Here is a 17,635-nt window from a genome sequence, read left to right as displayed (position 1 = left end):
CGTAAGTAGGAAGGAAGGAAGGATTGGGGTGCGTCGCATAGGTCCCAACGCCTGTCTGTTTTTTCCAGCCAAGCTTGAGAATTTGAGACCATCCTCATCCCAGCCCACTCACAAGACAGAGGAGAGGGCTTGATGCAAGGCAAGTACAACACCTCTGGGTTTTTTGCTTCTGGTCTTCCTTTTGGGGAGGAGTCAGCCAGATAACAAGGCAGTTTCAATAGCTCTGGTGTTTTCAGTGGATTTGTTTTATAGTTCTTGATCCAGCCACTCACTGCTTGAGTCCTTAGATGGGCTTCAGGGAGCTTGGTGCAGTGTCTCCATGTGCAGCAGGGCACGGCGATCGGTCTACACAGCCTTTGCAAAAGCAGCTTGCCTGATCTGTTATGGTTTTGCTTTTGGAGGTAGGCTTGATCCTGGAACTGCAGGTGGTTATTCGCGGGGGAGGGAATCAGACCTCACACAATCCTTTCCTTGCTGCCCTGCAGGCCTGGAAAGCTGGGCCAAGAGGGTGCAGCGTGGTCCCGCTGTCTGCGTGCCTGGCCGGCAGCCAGGCAAACCCAGCTCCCTGCTCAGGATCCCATTCTTCCTCTGGGGATCCTGTACAAGCACCCACTGCCAGCTGAGGATGTGAGGCTCAGAGGGGAAGAAGGAACCAGTGCCGCAGAGTGGCGGAAGGGCAATGGGGATGGCTACTGCGTGGGCTCAACGCAGTGTCACTGCCACCACGCTGGCACAGGGTCTTCCTGGTGGTCCCTGCACCACTGTGGGTCTGGGAGAAGGGCTAGGAGAGGGAGTGAGAACCACACTCTTCTCCTCCATCTTTCTGTGTGCTGTACACATCAAATACTCTGCTGGTGACCATTGAAAATGCCTGGCAGTGGCAGGGAGACTGGCAGAGGCTGTGGGCAGGCTAACCCTGGTCAGAGCAGCTCCTTCCAGAACTCCCGTGGCTCTTGGGTGCAGACAAAATGTGGGACACAGCCTAGATGCCAGGGAAAATAACAGGGCTTTTGGTTCTGGTGCTTTTTCCAGTGCTGCAGCCACAGCTCCCAGCCTCCCAGGCAGGCAAAAAGCAAACGTTAAAACACTTGCGGTGACATCTCACCCTGCAGCCAGCACAGACACCGATATGCGCCTTCTGCAAGGTGTGGGAAGGCTTTGAATGGTGCATTTTGCTGTATCGGCTGTTACATCCTGCTTCACACAGTGGCTTTGCACTTTTTCTGTCCTCACCCAGTGCTTGTCGTTGCAAGTGATCTCAGTGTGCTGGAGTGCACAGTACAGGGTGATTTATTTTCCCAGAGAAAGACATATTTGAGTCATCGCAGGGCTAATGGTGATGGGGGATCTCTCCTTTGCTCCCACAAAGCCTGAGCTCTGCCAGCTCCAAGGGACAGGCTGTGCCCCTGGGCAGGTCCCTGGATCCCTGCTTAAGCCCAGGAATCTGCTGCTGTCGCAGCATCCCTACTGAGATCAGCCAAGGGATGGTGCCCACCAGAGATGAGATGCAAGAAATGGCTTCTCTGCTCCTAAACATCCCAGACTACTCTGAGCATGATAGCTGGTGAAGCAGCGCCTTCCCACCAATGCAGGGCTCTGAACCAGGGAGACCTAGAAGCATAACCCCCTGTCTTCCTAGGGCAGAGCCAGGGTCCCACTGCCACCCAGGGACCTCAACACTCCGCAAAGGGACATCAAGGGCCAGGTGCTCAGTGCACATGGGATAATGCTCATTCCTTACATCCCATCCTCTACAGGCACTGGAGGCTGCTGGAAGGAAATACATATAAAATATATACCTATTTCTGATAATATGACATAGGAATATATGTATTCTTTATATAGATATTTTAAATACTTTAATATATTTATATTTTTTTTAATCTTTTTTCTGTAATTTTTATATATGTAAATATTTATATACATACACACAGACACTGAGTGTGATACTCTACCCAGAGAGGATCGTAGCCTTGGTGGGAGCTATCTGCATCACACAACCAAGTGATGGAAGAAATGGCCACAAGCCAAGCAACATCCCCTCTCCCATCCATGCTGTACCCAGCTCTGCTCAGTTACCACCCACCCAGAGGAGGGGACAAGAAGCACTGCTGGGTGCAATACCCTGCGTCTGTGTCACAGCATGGTGGTGACGTAGCACCAGGGATGCTTGGGAGCGTGGAAGAAGAGTCCAGGGGCAGCAAGGCACTATCACTGACGCTCAGTGTTGCAGGTGGATGGTGCAGAAGCTCCAGGAGTCCTCCTGCAATGCTAGGCATGAGAGCACAGCCTCCTATTTTGCAAGCAAATGGGTATTTAGTGAAGTGCTGAGGGGAGGTTGCAGCTAACAGGCTGCAAGACCCAACTCTGTTGTTGAGCACTCGTCTTATTTATAGCAAAGAGGTTGCTGCTAGCATCAACACTTCCCATTCAGCCCTGTTTGTAAATCCCAGCTCACACTCCCATGCTGCACAGCAGCCTGCTGTCTTCCCCCGACACCACTCAGCATGTCCAGCACCCTGAAAGGCTGGTCAGACCCTGCTTTGCTCCCTGCCTGTGTGCAGGACAGCACCCAGCCCTTTCCTCATGCACCTTCCCTGAGGCTGCTTGCACAGTTTCATTTCACAGATGGTCCGTAGATGGAATACCCCAGCAACTTCTACAAAGGGCTCCTGGTGAAGCACAACCCTGGTCCTGAGCCATCTGTGGCATGTGATGAGAAGCTTACAAGTCAAGGCAAAGGAGATCAATGGTTAGACTCAGTGATCTCAAAGGTCTTTTCCAACCAAATTAATCTATGATTCTATGAGGACTCTGGTCTTGGGGTGCAGCCTTCTCCCCTCGATGGGATGATGGTGGTTGTAAAGCTCTGCGGTTCCAGCCCTTCACACCAGGGCAAGAGGTTGGACAGTGTGCATCTCTCTGCTTGCCTTAATTTATGAAAGAGAGGCAAACCCCCCAGTATTCCAGCACAGCCAGGAGGAGAGCACCCAGGACTGGTGATGGCAGTGCAAGTCTGAGACTGAGCCAAAGGAATCACTGGAGGAATGGTGAGGCACATATCTGGGCCCTGCTAATGCAGAGAATCAGACTGAAAATCTGCTATGCGCTCCTCTGAACACCATAAGGAGGCAGACAAAAGAAAAAGCCACATTTACACTCTTTGAAAGTCACCCTACGTCACATACATAGTCATCCACCCACATACCAGTGAATAATTTCCCTCCACAGCAGAAGAAAAGAGGTCATGAGCTTTCTGCTGCTGCTGTCCCCTGGCACTTAAGTGTGCTTTGCATTGCTGTAACCAGGGAAAGAAGCAACTTTGGGAATAAGAAAAGCATCCAAATCCAGCCCCAAAAATGAACTCTATCATACAAATTTCAATAGCAGCCAGAGCTGGGTATGTGTTGAGGTTCCCACTTTATTTCTGGACTCGAGGAGCTTTTTTAAAATCCAGTTTTAACTGGAAACTTGCTCAGTTTTCAAGATGAGCCTGTAAGCAGGAACCTATGACCTCCAGCAAGGATGAGGAACTCACAGAGCTTTGGTCTACCTCATTGCCACTCCATGCCTTGGCATGACAGCAGGAATTAAACACTTGGAAACACTGGGTACGTGGGATAGCAAGAGCGCATCCAGCCCATGGGTTTGGTCCCCACAGCCTGTGTGGGAAGTTCTAGCTTGTAGAATAGCTAGAGCCTTCTTAGGCCCATTTGGGATGTTATGCTGAGTGCTAAGGGAAACAACGGCAGGAGGGGCTCCTCCCTCCTGCCAGCAGTGGCAGCTCTTGCTGGGCAAAAGTGTGTTTCCTTGGGCCCATGTTTTGGGGTGGTTTACAGATATACGAGATCCCACTGTTTTCAGCATCCCCAGGACTCTACTGTTTAACCAGACACATGCAGTGAAGCAGATGCAAGCAGTGATCAATAACAAGAGCATGAATACAAGCCAAGAGTAAAGCAGATGTGGCCACAAAGGAGCCAGCTGTGTCTCGGAGTGTGACGTTGCTCTTGGAGGACCTCTCAGGTTGGACTGACACTGGCCAAAACCATCAAGAATGGCTTCAGGGCCATTGGGAGAATGATGGAGGGCTCTGGGGCACAAGTAGTATTCTGCTCCATCCCAATGCTAAATAGAGAGGAGCGGGAAGCCAGGATGAAGAATTCAATTAATACCTGGCTCCGAGCCTGGTGCGAGGAGAGGGGCTTTGGCTTTTTTGATCATGGGGTGGCTCACGCACCCCCAGGCTTTCTCGCTAAGGGCGGGACACATGGGTCTCCTAGGGGGGCTAAAGCCCTTGCTAGAAACCTAGCCAAGCTCATAAATTGAGCTTTAAACTATATATGAAGGGGGAGGGGGTTGAGACCAGGCTAGACATGAATGAGCCTGGACGTAGGGAATTGGCGATTGGGAGAGGGTGCGCGGGTAAGGACCACCAGTACCTCACCACACAGAAAGTGGGGGAGAACACACCTCGGGGTGCTAAGGGAGATGCAGACACTCTGGTGTTAGATACTCCAGTTACCAGGCAGTTGGGAACGAACTCTGTTCCCTCTAAGAGGGCTGAAGGCTCAGCAGCTCAGCTGAAGTGCATTTACACCAATGCATGCAGCATGGGGAATAAGAAGGAAGAGCTGGAATCTGTCGTAGGGCAAGGAGCCTATGATATTGTTGCCATCACGGAAACGTGGTGGGACGACTCATATAACTGGAGTACAGATATGGTGGGGTATAAACTTTTCAGGCGGGATAGGAAGGGTAGGAGAGGAGGCGGGGTAGCCCTCTTTGTAAGGGAGGACTTGGACTCCATCGAGATGGATTGTGGTGATCAGGAGGTGGAGTGCCTGTGGGTCAAAATCAGAGGAGGCCACCAGAAGGTAGATTTTGTGATGGGAGTCTGTTACAGAGCACCCAGCCAAGGAGAAGCAGCTGATGAGCTCGTCTATAAACAGCTGCGGTCGATCTCTAGATCGATGCCTCTCATTCTTGTGGGAGACTTCAATCTTCCTGATATCTGCTGGAAGTACAATAGAGCAGAAAGGAAGCAGTCTAGGAGGTTCCTGGAGTGCGTGGAAGACAACTTCCTTGCACAGCTGGTGAATGAACCAACAAGGGATGGTGACCTCCTGGACCTGCTGTTTGTGAACAGAGAAGGCCTTGAGGGGGATGTGGCAGTAGGTGGACGCCTAGGACAAAAGGATCATGAGATGATAGGGTTTTCTGTTCTAGATAAAGTGAAGAGGGTGGTTAGCAGGCCAGTAGCATTAAATTTCCAGAGGGCAGACTCTGAACTCTTCAGAAGGCTGGTTGTCAAAGTCTTATGGGAAACAGTACTTAAGGGCAAGGGAGGCCATGAGGGCTGGGAGCTCTTCAAAAAGGAAATCCTAGCAGCTCAGGAGAAGCCATCCCCACACTCCGGAAAAAAGCCAGCAGGGGAAAAAGCCGGCTTGGTTGAACAGAGAGATCTTGAGAGATATCAAGAAGAGGAGGAACGTTTATGGGCTCTGGAAGAGGGGACGGGCCTCTTGGGTGGACTACAGGAGGGAAGTGAGATTGTGTAGAGAAAAAATCAGAAGGGCTAAGGCTCAACTAGAAATCAGATTGGCAAAGTCTGTGAAAGATAACAAAAAATCTTTCTATAAATATATAAATAATAAAAGGAGGACCAGGGAGACCATACAGTCCCTATTGGACGCAGAAGGAACAACAGTGACAGGGGATGAGGAAAAGGCTGAGGTACTTAATGCCTTCTTTGCCTCAGTCTTTACTTGTAAGGAGGGTCGTTCCGTCTGTGTACAAACCCAGGAGCTAGAGGAGCATAATGAGGCTCCCGTGGTCCAAGAGGAGGTGGTCAGAGCCTTGCTAGCCCAACTAGACACCCACAAGTCTATGGGGCCGGATGGGATTCACCCTAGGGTACTGAAGGAGCTGGCGGATGTGCTGGCCAAACCCCTTTCCATCATCTTCCAACAGTCCTGGAAGACTGGGGAAGTCCCACTGGACTGGAGACTGGCTGATGCTGTGCCCATCTACAACAAGGGTCGCAGGGAGGACCCAGGGAACTACAGGCCTGTCAGTCTGACCTCAGTGCCAGGGAAAGTCATGGAACAGGTGATCTTGAGTGCTATCATGAAGCACATGCAAGAGAACTGGGTGATCAGGCCCAGTCAACATGGGTTCATGAAAGGCAGGTCTTGCCAAACTAACCTGATCACCTTCTATGACAAAGTGACTTGGCTGCTGGATGAGGGAAAGGCTGTGGATGTATCTTCCTGGACTTCAGTAAAGCCTTTGACACAGTTTCTCACAGCATTCTGCTTCAGAAACCATCAGCCTCTGGCCTGGACAGGCGCACACTCTCCTAGGTGGAAAACTGGTTGGATGGCCGGGCCCAGAGAGTGGTGGGAAATGGAATTAACTCCAGCTGGAGGCCAGTGACAAGTGAGGTTCCCCAGGGCTCAGTGCTGGGTCCAGCCCTGTTCAATGTCTTTATCAATGACCTGGATGAAGGCATCGAGTGCACCCTTAGCAAGTTTGCGGACAACACTAAGCTGGGTGGAAGTGTCGATCTGCTGGAGGGTAGAGAAGCTCTGCAAAGGGATCTGGACAGGCTGGACCACTGGGCTGAGTCCAATGGCATGAGGATTAACAAGGCCAAGTGCCGGGTCCTGCACTTGGGGCACAACAACCCTATGTAGTGCTACAGACTAGGAGAAGTCTGTCTAGAAAGCTGCCTGGAGGAGAGGGACCTGGGTGTGTTGGTTGACAACCGACTGAATATGAGCCAGCAGTGGCCCAGGTGGCCAAGAAGGCCAATGGCATCTTGGCTTGTATCAGAAACGGCGTGACCAGCCGTGATCCTCCCTCTGTACTCGGCACTGGTGAGACCGCTCCTCGAATCCTGTGTTCAGTTCTGGGCCCCTCACCACAAGAAGGATGTTGAGGCTCTGGAGTGAGCCCAGAGAAGAGCAACAAAGCTGGTGAGGGGGCTGGAGAACAGGCCTTATGAGGAGCGGCTGAGAGAGCTGGGGTTGTTTAGCCTGGAGAAGAGGAGGCTGAGGGGTGACCTCATTGCTCTCTACAACTACCCGAAAGGAGGTTGTAGAGAGGAGGGTGCTGGCCTCTTCTCCCAAGTGCCAGGGGACAGGACAAGAGGGAATGGCCTCAAGCTCCGCCAGGGGATATTTAGGCTGGACATTAGGAAAAAAAATGTCACAGAAAGGGTCATTGGGCACTGGAACAGGCTGCCCAGGGAGGTGGCTGAGTCACCTTCCCTGGAGGTGTTTAAGGGACGGGTGGATGAGGTGCTGAGGGATATGGTTTAGTGTTTGATAGGAACGGTTGGACTCGATGATCCGGTGGGTCTCTTCCAACCTGGTTATTCTGTGATTCTGTGATTCTGTGATTCTGTGAGATTGTAGAGAGGAGGGAGCTGGACTCTTCTCCCAAGTGACAGGGGACAGGACAAGAGGGAATGGCCTCAAGCTCTGCCAGGGGAGGTTCAGGCTGGACATCAGAAATAAAAATTTTCACAGAAAGGGTCATTGGACAGAGGCTGCCCAGGGAGGTGGTTGAGTCCCCATCCCTGGAGGTATTTAAAGGATGGGTGGATGAGGTGCTCAGGGACATGGTTTAGTGGTTGGTAGGAATGGTTGGACTCGATGATCCTGGAGGTCTTTTCCAACCTAGTGATTCTGCGATTCTGTGATTCTCTTGCTCAGGGCAGTGTCAGAGCTATTTCAAACCATATGACCTGGTTTTCGGATGCTGTGTCTAATACTGCTAAAAAGGGCAATGTATTTTGTTCCTTCATGTTTTCTTATTCCCTTTTCTGCTCTTAACAGATTCCTCCTTACTCACTTCCCCATTTGTGTCCATGTTGCAAGGCTACAACTCTGTTGTGTTTTATCCCTGGACTGTGCTGTGGCGTTAAGAGAACTGACAATGTTAATGAACATGATCTCATTGACATTACGGGAAGAACAATGAAAAACTGCTCCCTGAGAGTGATTTAGCCAACTTTATGGATGGCCTAAATGGCTAGGATCAGGAAATGTGCTTTGAGGCAAAAAGCGAGTAGTCTAAGCAGCTAGAACAAGCCCTGTGAGAATGTACTTGTGAAGAACAGAGTGTCAATCATGCTCCCAAACATAGGTATAATTAAGGATAGCAAAGGTTTGTGGGGTTTGGATTATTTACTTGGGAGTCCTTCCTTGCACACTGGTAAGAAATGTGCAGCCATTACCCCAGCTCTGGGGTCAGAGCCCCCCACCCACGGCAATGTGTCCTGGCCCCCTGCCCTGCGTGTGTCTGACTCCAACACCCCATCCTTCTTCCTCACCCTACATATTGTGCAAGGGTTGCCACCCCGGGAGGCTGGACCTCTGCACGCAGCGCAAGCCAGCATCTCCACTTCCCTTGGAGATGGGACTGCAGCTCTCCTAGCATGTCAGTCACTCGGGCTGTGATGTTGGCAACCCTCAGCAGGAAAACTTATATCAGTTCACTACATAGAATATTTCATTTCATTGATGAATCACTTAAATGTAAAGCAAGTAGTAATAGATTTATTTTTCTACATATCCCATACTAGTTACTTAATAGAAATGATCCTCTTGTTAATTTTGATACAATTTCCATAGCTCAATGTAGAAGCTAAAAATTATCTTATCTAGTAAAAACTGAATGCAGTGCTTGAGATTTTCTGATGTTACATTAATATAATTGTATAGGTAGAGGAGTCTGGACAAACACTACACCAAGCTTTGCAGCGGCTCCTCAGCATGTGTAGCAATACAGTGCCAGTTCCCGCTCTGCTGACTTCCCTACATAGTCCAAAAGCTATGTTTATTGGAAACCAGCTTACTCTTGTAGGAGCACATGAGCACCAGTCCTGAGTCAGCCTACACACGCAGGGTGGCTGCCCTGGCCCTGGACGCCCAACTCCCTGGACTGTGTCAGGGTCACATTCTTGGGCTCTGTCTGAAGTGCGTTGGCTGCAGGAAGGACACGTCCCAGTGGGGCCACACTCTTCTGCAGACGCTTTCTATAGGGTTCAAGAGCTCCATTCCTGCAGCTGCCACGCTACAGGCAGTTACAGAGATGCTTTTTGTCTTGCAGAAAATGTCCGGTGACTGCTGTCTTCAGCTGCCGGCAGTGACTTGGATGCTTCTGCTGGTGACAACAGGTGAGCTGGACCTGCTTTTCCTCTCTGCCTTTCCCTGGTGCCTTGCATGAGCAGTGAAATAGGGTGGGAACCTAAATGCTGCCCAACAGTGGTGGGAACATGGCACTGAGAGGCGTGCAAGGGCCAGATACCACAGTTAACACAAGCCAGCCCAGCTGAGACACAGTGAGGCAAGTAAGGACCCTGCCAGGGGCCCCAGTATGGGGTTTATAGCCAGAGTGGACTCAGAAAAGCAAGAGTGCCCTGTTCTGGGCACCCTGTGGCTGCCACCACTGCTGACCGGCCTTCTTTGAGTACCCCCCATACCAACTCTGCCTTCTCTCCATTTCAGCCTTTGCCATGGAGTGCCCCAAGATCAAGGTGGGGACGTGCACGGACTGCATCCAGTCTGGTCCTGGCTGTGCCTGGTGCAAGCAGCTGGTAGGTTCACGCAGCCTCCCGTGCTGTCAGCCCCCAGCAATCACCTAACTTGCAGCAGGATCATCATCCTGCCTGCCTGGCTCTGCTTGTGGTGGAGTGAGGACACTGCATCGTGGGGATGTTTCAGGCCCTGCCCAGTGGATGAGACCATAAAGGAGCTGACAGATAGGACCCCTCAACCTTCCTTTCTCTATCCATGCCCTGGAGACCAGCTCTCAAAGGACCTTGGTCACCTTCTAATAAGCCTGACCACGTCCTGCTCCTCTGATTTTTTCCTGCTGATATTGCAATACAGAGTTTCACCAAAGCCGGTGAGCCAGACTCCATCCGCTGTGACACCGTAGAGCAGCTGCAGCAGAGGGGGTGCCCGCGCGATGAAATTGAGTTTCCAGTCAACAACATTACGAGGACACAGGACAGTCCTTTAAGCGATGAAATACAGCTGACACCCCAGGAGATGCACCTGAAACTGAGGATAGGTACGGTCTTCCTGCTGTTCCCAAAGCCCTTCTGCTCTCCACCAGGCTCAGCTGGGGACTAGCACCACCCAAAGGGCAGGGCAGGCAGCAGGGCTAACCTCCATGCTGAGCTGGGATTTGGCAATGCATTGCAGCCCCCATTTCCTCCCATTTTCTTCTGAAAAAGGAGGAGGATCCCAGCAGAGGGTGGGTGATGGGGTAAGATGTTAGCCTCAGCATGGCAGCTGATCCCAGCATTTCTGTCCCACAGGCCAGCCCGCTGTATTTGAGGTGAAGTTTCGCCGTGCCATGGGGTACCCCATTGATCTCTACTACCTCATGGACCTCTCCTACTCCATGCTGGATGACCTGGAGAAGGTGAAGAAGCTGGGAGGGGAGCTGCTCAAGGCACTGGAGAGCACCACCCCTTCTCGACGCATAGGTGAGCCTGTGTCCAGCACAGGACCACAGCACAGCTTTTTGCTGCTGGGAAGAGCAGTGGGGCTGGAGCAGGGCAGGCAGAAGGCAGCATGACCTCTCAGCAACAGCCTCTGCCAGGCTGGAGTGTGCCAGGGCAAGGGATGTGGACATGTACACAGTGGCCAGCAGATTGTCCACGCCCTGTGCCATGGAGACACTTGCCAGTCCCTGCCTGCCCCTGCGTCTGATGCTGTGGTCCTGGATGCCGTAGGGTTTGGCTCCTTTGTGGACAAGACGGTGCTGCCCTTTGTGAACACACACCCTGAGAAGCTGCAGAACCCCTGCCCCAAGAAGGACGAGAAATGCCAGCCTCCCTTCGCCTTCAAGCACATCCTCTCACTGACTGATGATGCCAAGAAGTTTGAGAGTGAAGTGGGGAAGCAGTTCATCTCTGGGAACCTGGATGCCCCAGAGGGAGGGCTGGATGCCATGATGCAGGCAGCGGTGTGCGGGGTGAGTCCCTGCATCTGCCCTGCTGCTAGCAGCTGTGGGCAGGCATGAGGGCTGTGACTCATGCTTAGGCACCATCCCTTGGGAGGTGGTTCTGCCCCTCTTCAAGTAGACTGTGGAAGCCCATTGTGTACAAGTCCTGATGCGGCAGTGGGGCAGGTTACTTGTGGGAGGGTACAAGAGAGCATCCTAACCCAGACTTCCTGGCCCTGATCTCCTGTAACCCACCTCCCTTCTGCCTCCTGTCCTGCATTGACACAAGACTTTGGCTAGGGCCATACTACACCTGCTGGCACCATATTCCCAGCCCTAGTCAGGCACAAGTCTTCATATTGTCTGCAGGACTTGATCGGCTGGCGTAATGTGACCCGCTTGCTGGTGTATGCTACTGATGACGGCTTCCACTTTGCCGGTGACGGCAAGCTCGCGGCCATCTTAACCCCTAATGATGGCCAGTGCCACTTGGAGGACAACATGTACAAAAAAAGCAATGAGTTTGTAAGTACTCAGTGCTGCTCAGCAGCTCTGCACCCTCAGCCTTGCTCCCCGAGATGTTAAAAACAAGCCACATAAAAAGCCTGTTGCTGAGACGATGGGGTCACCATAATGACCGTAATTTGGACTGTCAAACTAGACTATCCACCCTTCTGCTAGTGGTGGCGATTGTGCTGAGCACAGCATCCCTATCCCCACCTAGGACTACCCATCTGTCGGCCAGCTGGTCCAGAAACTTACCGAGAACAACATTCAGCCCATTTTTGCTGTCACCAGTAAGATGGTAGATGTGTACAAGGTAAGGAGACCAGGTGCCTCCTGCCCCTACCCAGGACAGGAACAGCTGTGGTGTCCTGCCACTGCCCCCGACTCATTGTCAAACAGTGGGGACCCTCATCTCTTTACTCTCTGTTGGCAGAAACTCAGTGAGATGATCCCAAAATCAGCAGTGGGAGAGCTGAAGGAGGACTCCAGCAACATCATTGAACTCATCCAGGAGGCCTACAATGTAAGTGCGGGAAGAGGCTGTATTTCACCTTTTTGGCAGGGCTCAGAGGAGGGAAAGGTTCTCATTGTGTGTCCTCAACATTAGAGAGCAGCTGGGACCAGGGTTTTGTGTACAGGACATGCTGAGCCCCTCTGACCACAGCAAGCAAGAGGTTCCCACCTCTCCAATGCTATCTATCACCTGCCTTTCTTCAGGTGACTGAGACCGACCCCAGCCTGGGGTGCTCCCTGCCCCATCCCCTAGGCTGGAGAGAAGCCCTGACATGCAACCCCACGCCCCCTTGCTTTGGTCTCCTCTTGGACTGATGGCTCTTTCTCCACCATTTCCCTGCAGAACCTCTCCTCGCGGATCATCCTGGACCATTCCCCCCTGCCAGAAGTCCTGGATGTCAAATACGACTCCTTTTGTGGTAATGGCAAGGAAACTTTGAATGAAGCAAGAGGGAAGTGTGACAATGTCAAGATCAACGATGAGGTATATTCCTCTGTACCAGGAACATATCACAGCTCTTATGGTTGCTGATGCCCATCCTGTCTAACAAGAACACAGCCTGTTATCCCAGGCTTTCTGCTTACATGAATTTAATGCCAAGAGTGTCTGAAATGCTGTGGGGTGGGGGGATCCTCCATTGCACTGGATGTGCCTGTGCTCAGCCTGGAGCCGATATCACCTTCTGATTGCTGAAGCTGCCTGATGGCCTGTGGCCCTTCCCTTTCTCACTCTGCACTTTCTAGGTCACCTTTAAAGTGAAAATCATGGCCAGGGAATGCATCAAAAGCCAGTCCTTCACCATCCGGCCACTGGGCTTCACAGATACCCTCACTGTCCACCTGGACAGCAACTGCAACTGCAGCTGCAATGAGAAACCCAACCCAACTGACTGCAGTGGGAAAGGCAGCGTTGTCTGTGGGATCTGCAGGTACAGGCTGTCCCTCCAAAACACTATTTCAAATGCTGACAGAACTGGGGAGCTTCTGGCAGAGGACTGTTAGGCCAAGCTGAGCGCCAGCTGCTTGTATGCTCAGTTCCTCAAAAAAAACATCTGCACCTGGAGAACATGGGGCTCAGCAGAGGGGTGCACATGTTTATCGGTCATAGCCTGGCTCTGCAGCTTTGCACCAACTTTCTTATTCAGAGAGGCAGATTATGTTCACGGAGGCAGGGCACACAATGAGATTTTTTCTGTTCCTGGAGTCTCTGCTGTTTTCCTGAGGGCATCCACCCACCCACCCATACATCCAACTATCCAACCGTCCACCAACCCACCCACTGAACAGACACAGATTTCTGTAGAAATCTCTCAAAAATCCTACTTCTGGGCTGCGATTCGTGCAGGTCTTTAAGTCCAATTATTGCTTTGTGGCCCCTTGGTGACAGAGAGGAAAAGACTGGGTTTCCTCGGGAAACACTCAGGTCTCCTTGATAAGGGTTGGAAATTATAAATACAACAATTTCAGGGCAGCTGTTTGGTATTGCAAATACGACCAGGGGAAAAGCAGCATTTCTGAGGTTTCCTCCCAGTCAGTTGCCCTGCTCCAGCTCCGAGTTAGCATCAACATGCTGTGGTTGGATTTTGGCAAGGCTGTCCCATATTTGCTCCTCTTTGTCTGAGGTCTGGGTCCCCTACCCCCACCCCCCAGAATTTCTTGTTGGTGCTGAGCAAGGCTCACTCCTCTCCTTTGATGACAGTTGCAATTCGGGCTACATGGGGAAGAACTGCGAGTGTGACACCAAAGGCAGGACCAGCATGGAGCTGGAGGGCAGCTGCCGGAAGGACAACAGCTCACTCATCTGCTCTGGGCAGGGGGACTGCGTGTGTGGGCAGTGCATCTGCCACACCAGCGATTCATCCGACAGGCAGATCTATGGCACTTTCTGCGAGTGTGACAACACGAACTGCGAATTTCACAATGGCCTCCTCTGCAGTGGTAAAGGTGATGCATCTGCCTGATGGGTGTTCCACTGGGTCACTGTCTAGAGAGATTAAATCCCCAGGGAGGTGTTGCCTTTCCCTGCCAAAGCCCAAATGAGTGGGTTTAGGGGTCCTGGGTCTGATTGCACCTGTCTACAGGACCATCCCATGGAGGGCGGCATGGAGAGCACAGGGTGGGTGTTGCTTTCCGAGCACAGGCAGAGGGAGGTGGACCTGGCTGGCTCTAGGATCCTGGTCTGATATGTTTTCCCCCACAGCCCATGGGAGATGTGACTGTGGGGAATGCAAGTGCGAGTCCAGCTACGAGGGCAGTGCCTGCCAGTGCCTGAAGTCGAAGGCAGACTGCTTGAATGACAAGGGCCATGAGTGCAGCCTCCGGGGGACCTGCCACTGCAACCGCTGCCAGTGCTGGGGGGGATACCAGCCCCCCCTGTGTCAGGAGTGCCCCAGCTGCACCTCACCTTGCAGCAAACACATGTGAGTGATGTGCCCAGAGCTGGCTGGGAGGGTGGTGATGGGGATCACCTCCAACTCCTGGGCAGGTGCAGGCAAGCACTCCCTGGGCAGAGCCCACCCGTGGCCAAAGCCAGGTGAGAGAACCTCTGCCTGTGCAGAGCTGAGCTGCGGACATCTGTTTTGCAGCTCCTGTGTAGAGTGCTTGGCCTTCAATAGTGGCCCCTTCGAGAAGAACTGCTCCCAGGCCTGCCTCAACATCCGGGAGACCACGAAGTTGATGGGGGAAAGCAGGCAATGCAGAGAGAGGGACTCCCAGAACTGCTGGATCTCCTTCCACATGGTCCAGGAGGATGGCCTGGATGTATACACCATCACTGTCGATCCTGAAAAAGGTACCCTAGTCCTGCCCCTCCTGCCTGTCTGCAGGCAGGCTGCCAGCTCTGCCATGGCAGCTGCACTGCCTTGCCAGGGGCTGCAGCTGGACACCGAGCGTCTGCCCCACAGAGTGCCCGGAGCCTCCCAATGTTGCACTGATCGTGGGAAGCACCATTGCTGGCGTGTTCCTCATCGGCCTGGTGCTCCTGCTGATTTGGCGGCTCCTGATGGAGCTGTTTGACCGCCGGGAATACCGCCGGTTTGAGAAGGAGAGGTCCAAGGCCAAGTGGCATGAGGTAGGAGGCATGTCTGCAGCAGTGGGGTGTGGCTGGATGCTCACATCCATGGGATGGGGACACACAGATTCGGAGGGGTCATTCTCTCCAGAGGCAGCAGTGGCAAACCTGAGCCTCCCACACTGGCCGGTTTCACAGCCTGGCTGGATTTTACAGGGGGCCGAATCAGCGTGTGGGGTCTCCTACCAATGCTGTCTGCACCCTCGCCATTGGGAAGGGTGGAGTGGGTAACACTCTGCTGGAAATCCAGGACAGCACAACAACAACAGGCCTCTCACCTCTCTTCATCCAGGCTGATAACCCTCTCTTCAAGAGTGCCACCACCACGGTTGTGAACCCCAGGTTTGATGGGGAATGAAGTGGAGCAATGCCCAGCAGTGCTGGGACCCATCATTTAATAAGGAAATGCCACGCTAAGGAAATCTCAAACTAAGGCTCCCACCTCCTCTTCTTTATCCTGTTGGTTTGTTCCCTTCTTCGTGAACACCATCAGCACATCAGGCACTGGCTGAGGGGTTCTCCACACCTGACTCCTGGTGCGGCTTGGGTCAGCGGAGCTGTGAGAAGGACACAGCCACAGCTTTGCAGGGCAGGTCTCACCACTGGGCACACACAATGGCTTCCCTACTGGTAACTGCCTGTCTCGGCTCTTGATGCGATCTTTGCCTTCTGGTGGGACCTTTGGATGCCAAGCTGCAAAACCAGCTGACTGCACAGAGCGCTTCCAGCTTTGATTTGGAGCCAGGGTTTCAAAACTGCCATTTTCCCTCTGCTCTAGCAGGATCTGCTCCCAGGCTGCTCCACGCCTTCCCCTGCTGCACTGATCTCCACTATGTTTGTACTAGTTTCTAAAGCACTTGCTGCTGAGTTGGACATAGAGGGTCCTCCAGGCTGGCAGTCTGCTCTGGAAGTCGCAGTGAGGTGATGGTCCCGAAGGACTGGATGTGCACATAGATGCGATGGGGACACCTGGAAGTCAGGCTCGGAGGGGACATCCTCTCCAGAGGCAGCCGTGGCAGATCTGAGCACTTGTACACAGAGACGAAGACCAGCAAGGGGACATGCATTGAATCTTTCTTCCAAATCATCAGCTGCTCCCCAGTGTCGCTCCCCTCTCAGACCTAACTTGAGCAAGTTAGGGTTCTGCAAGCTGAGCGTGTGAAACATTGCCTGCGGCTCAGAGCTCAGCCACAGTTTCTTCCACACCCCCAAGGCTATATCTCTTCCCTGCTCTGTGAGCGCATCTGACCTGCCAAGGGCCTGGTGTGCTAAAAACCTCCCAAAGTCTGGAGCACCTCCCGCTCAGCACTTTTCCAGACCGTGCATGGCAGCTAATTGCTCTTATATTGTGGGGTCATTCCTGTGAATCAGCGGTACAATTGCATATTTGCTTTAGGTTTGGGAGTAATTTGCGTATAGCTATAGTATGTCACATTTTCATTTCTTCTCTGAAGATGTTTAAAGTTAATAAAAATTAATATATAAATTAAATAGATCTGTCTTGCTAAGAATGAGGTGCAAGGGTACAGCTGAAGTGTTCATCTGAGAAACTGTAGCAAAATCCTGTCATTGCTGTCAGCATCTCTCATAAAGACAATGCCTGGGAAAGATGCTGGCCAGAGAACAAACTGTCTTCTACACTATTTTGCCTTTCATGTCCTGAAATGTGCTCCCCTGCAAGCCAAAACTGACTCAGTAAATGATGCAAACCAGTCCTTGTCCGTGTCCATCTACTGGCCGCTATATGTAAATCACCTTGAACAAGAGTGGCTGTACCATGTCAGATCAGGGGTTAATTTGGACCATTTTGCTGTTTTCAAACAGTGACTGTGAAGATTTAGGACAGGGTAAGAAGGAGGAAAGTGTGCCTGATTCTCCTCTCAGTACTATGCAAGCCTGGAGCTATTTTTGGCAGGACCCTCAACTCAGCGTAGGTGCCATGTACCTTCTGCCTGGCTGCTTGAAGAGACCAGGGACACTCGCTAGGGCTCTGGGTCTTGGATGTAACACCCACTGCCAGGGCCCCAGGCAGAGGCTGTTATTTCTTGAACATGAAGAGACTCTATCTCCACCTTCAGCAGCTGCAGGTCTTACTGCCAGTGTAGAGTGTGCAGTACAAGTACAACCACATATATTCTTCAGAGGACCATCAGAGAAAATTGGTAAGGGATCCAGACTTTTTTTTAAAAAAATACGGCAAAAAGTACGTGCTAGGGCACATGGAAAAGCCTAGAGGGAAACCAGTAAGCTAGGAGGGTCCTTCAGGCCCCTGGTCTTGATGTAGCCCAAAGGCTTGGTGGTCTCCCAATGGAGACCTGCTTGCAAAAGCCAGAAGTATTTCTCAGCCAGGGGCGGAATGATCCTTTCTACAGGCTCCAAGCACCACCCCTGGACATCTTTTCTTAAAGTTCTTTCATTTCCACCAAGAATAACAGAATTGTATTTTCTTTGACTTGCAGTGGGGAGGAAGACAGTTGATTTTCAAGTCAAGGTGTTGACTTGATTTTGGTAAGAGCAGCAGTCAGCAATGCAGGCTGGGACACCTCAACTGGTTCAAGTAGCTGTCCTGCTGGTTAG

General features: G+C 52.0%; 1 protein-coding gene across 1 annotated transcript; it reads left to right on the top strand.

The window, feature by feature from the left end:
* ITGB2 (integrin subunit beta 2) lies at positions 1 to 16,549 on the top strand. Its single transcript, XM_069860837.1, has 16 exons — positions 1 to 139; positions 9,121 to 9,187; positions 9,519 to 9,607; positions 9,903 to 10,086; positions 10,337 to 10,507; positions 10,757 to 10,998; positions 11,338 to 11,493; positions 11,693 to 11,788; positions 11,909 to 11,998; positions 12,332 to 12,472; positions 12,733 to 12,917; positions 13,688 to 13,932; positions 14,189 to 14,408; positions 14,574 to 14,779; positions 14,892 to 15,058; positions 15,351 to 16,549. The coding sequence occupies exons 2-16, from the start codon at positions 9,124 to 9,126 to the stop codon at positions 15,414 to 15,416; spliced, it is 2,322 nt and encodes a 773-aa protein (XP_069716938.1). The 5' UTR covers positions 1 to 139; positions 9,121 to 9,123; the 3' UTR covers positions 15,417 to 16,549.
* The last annotated feature ends 1,086 nt before the right edge of the window (positions 16,550 to 17,635 follow it).

Source organism: Phaenicophaeus curvirostris, chromosome 7 (genome assembly GCF_032191515.1).
Source record: "Phaenicophaeus curvirostris isolate KB17595 chromosome 7, BPBGC_Pcur_1.0, whole genome shotgun sequence".
Classification (NCBI taxonomy): domain Eukaryota; kingdom Metazoa; phylum Chordata; class Aves; order Cuculiformes; family Cuculidae; genus Phaenicophaeus; species Phaenicophaeus curvirostris.
Note: the sequence above shows the minus strand (reverse complement) of the source record. Positions and strands in the feature narration are given on the sequence as shown.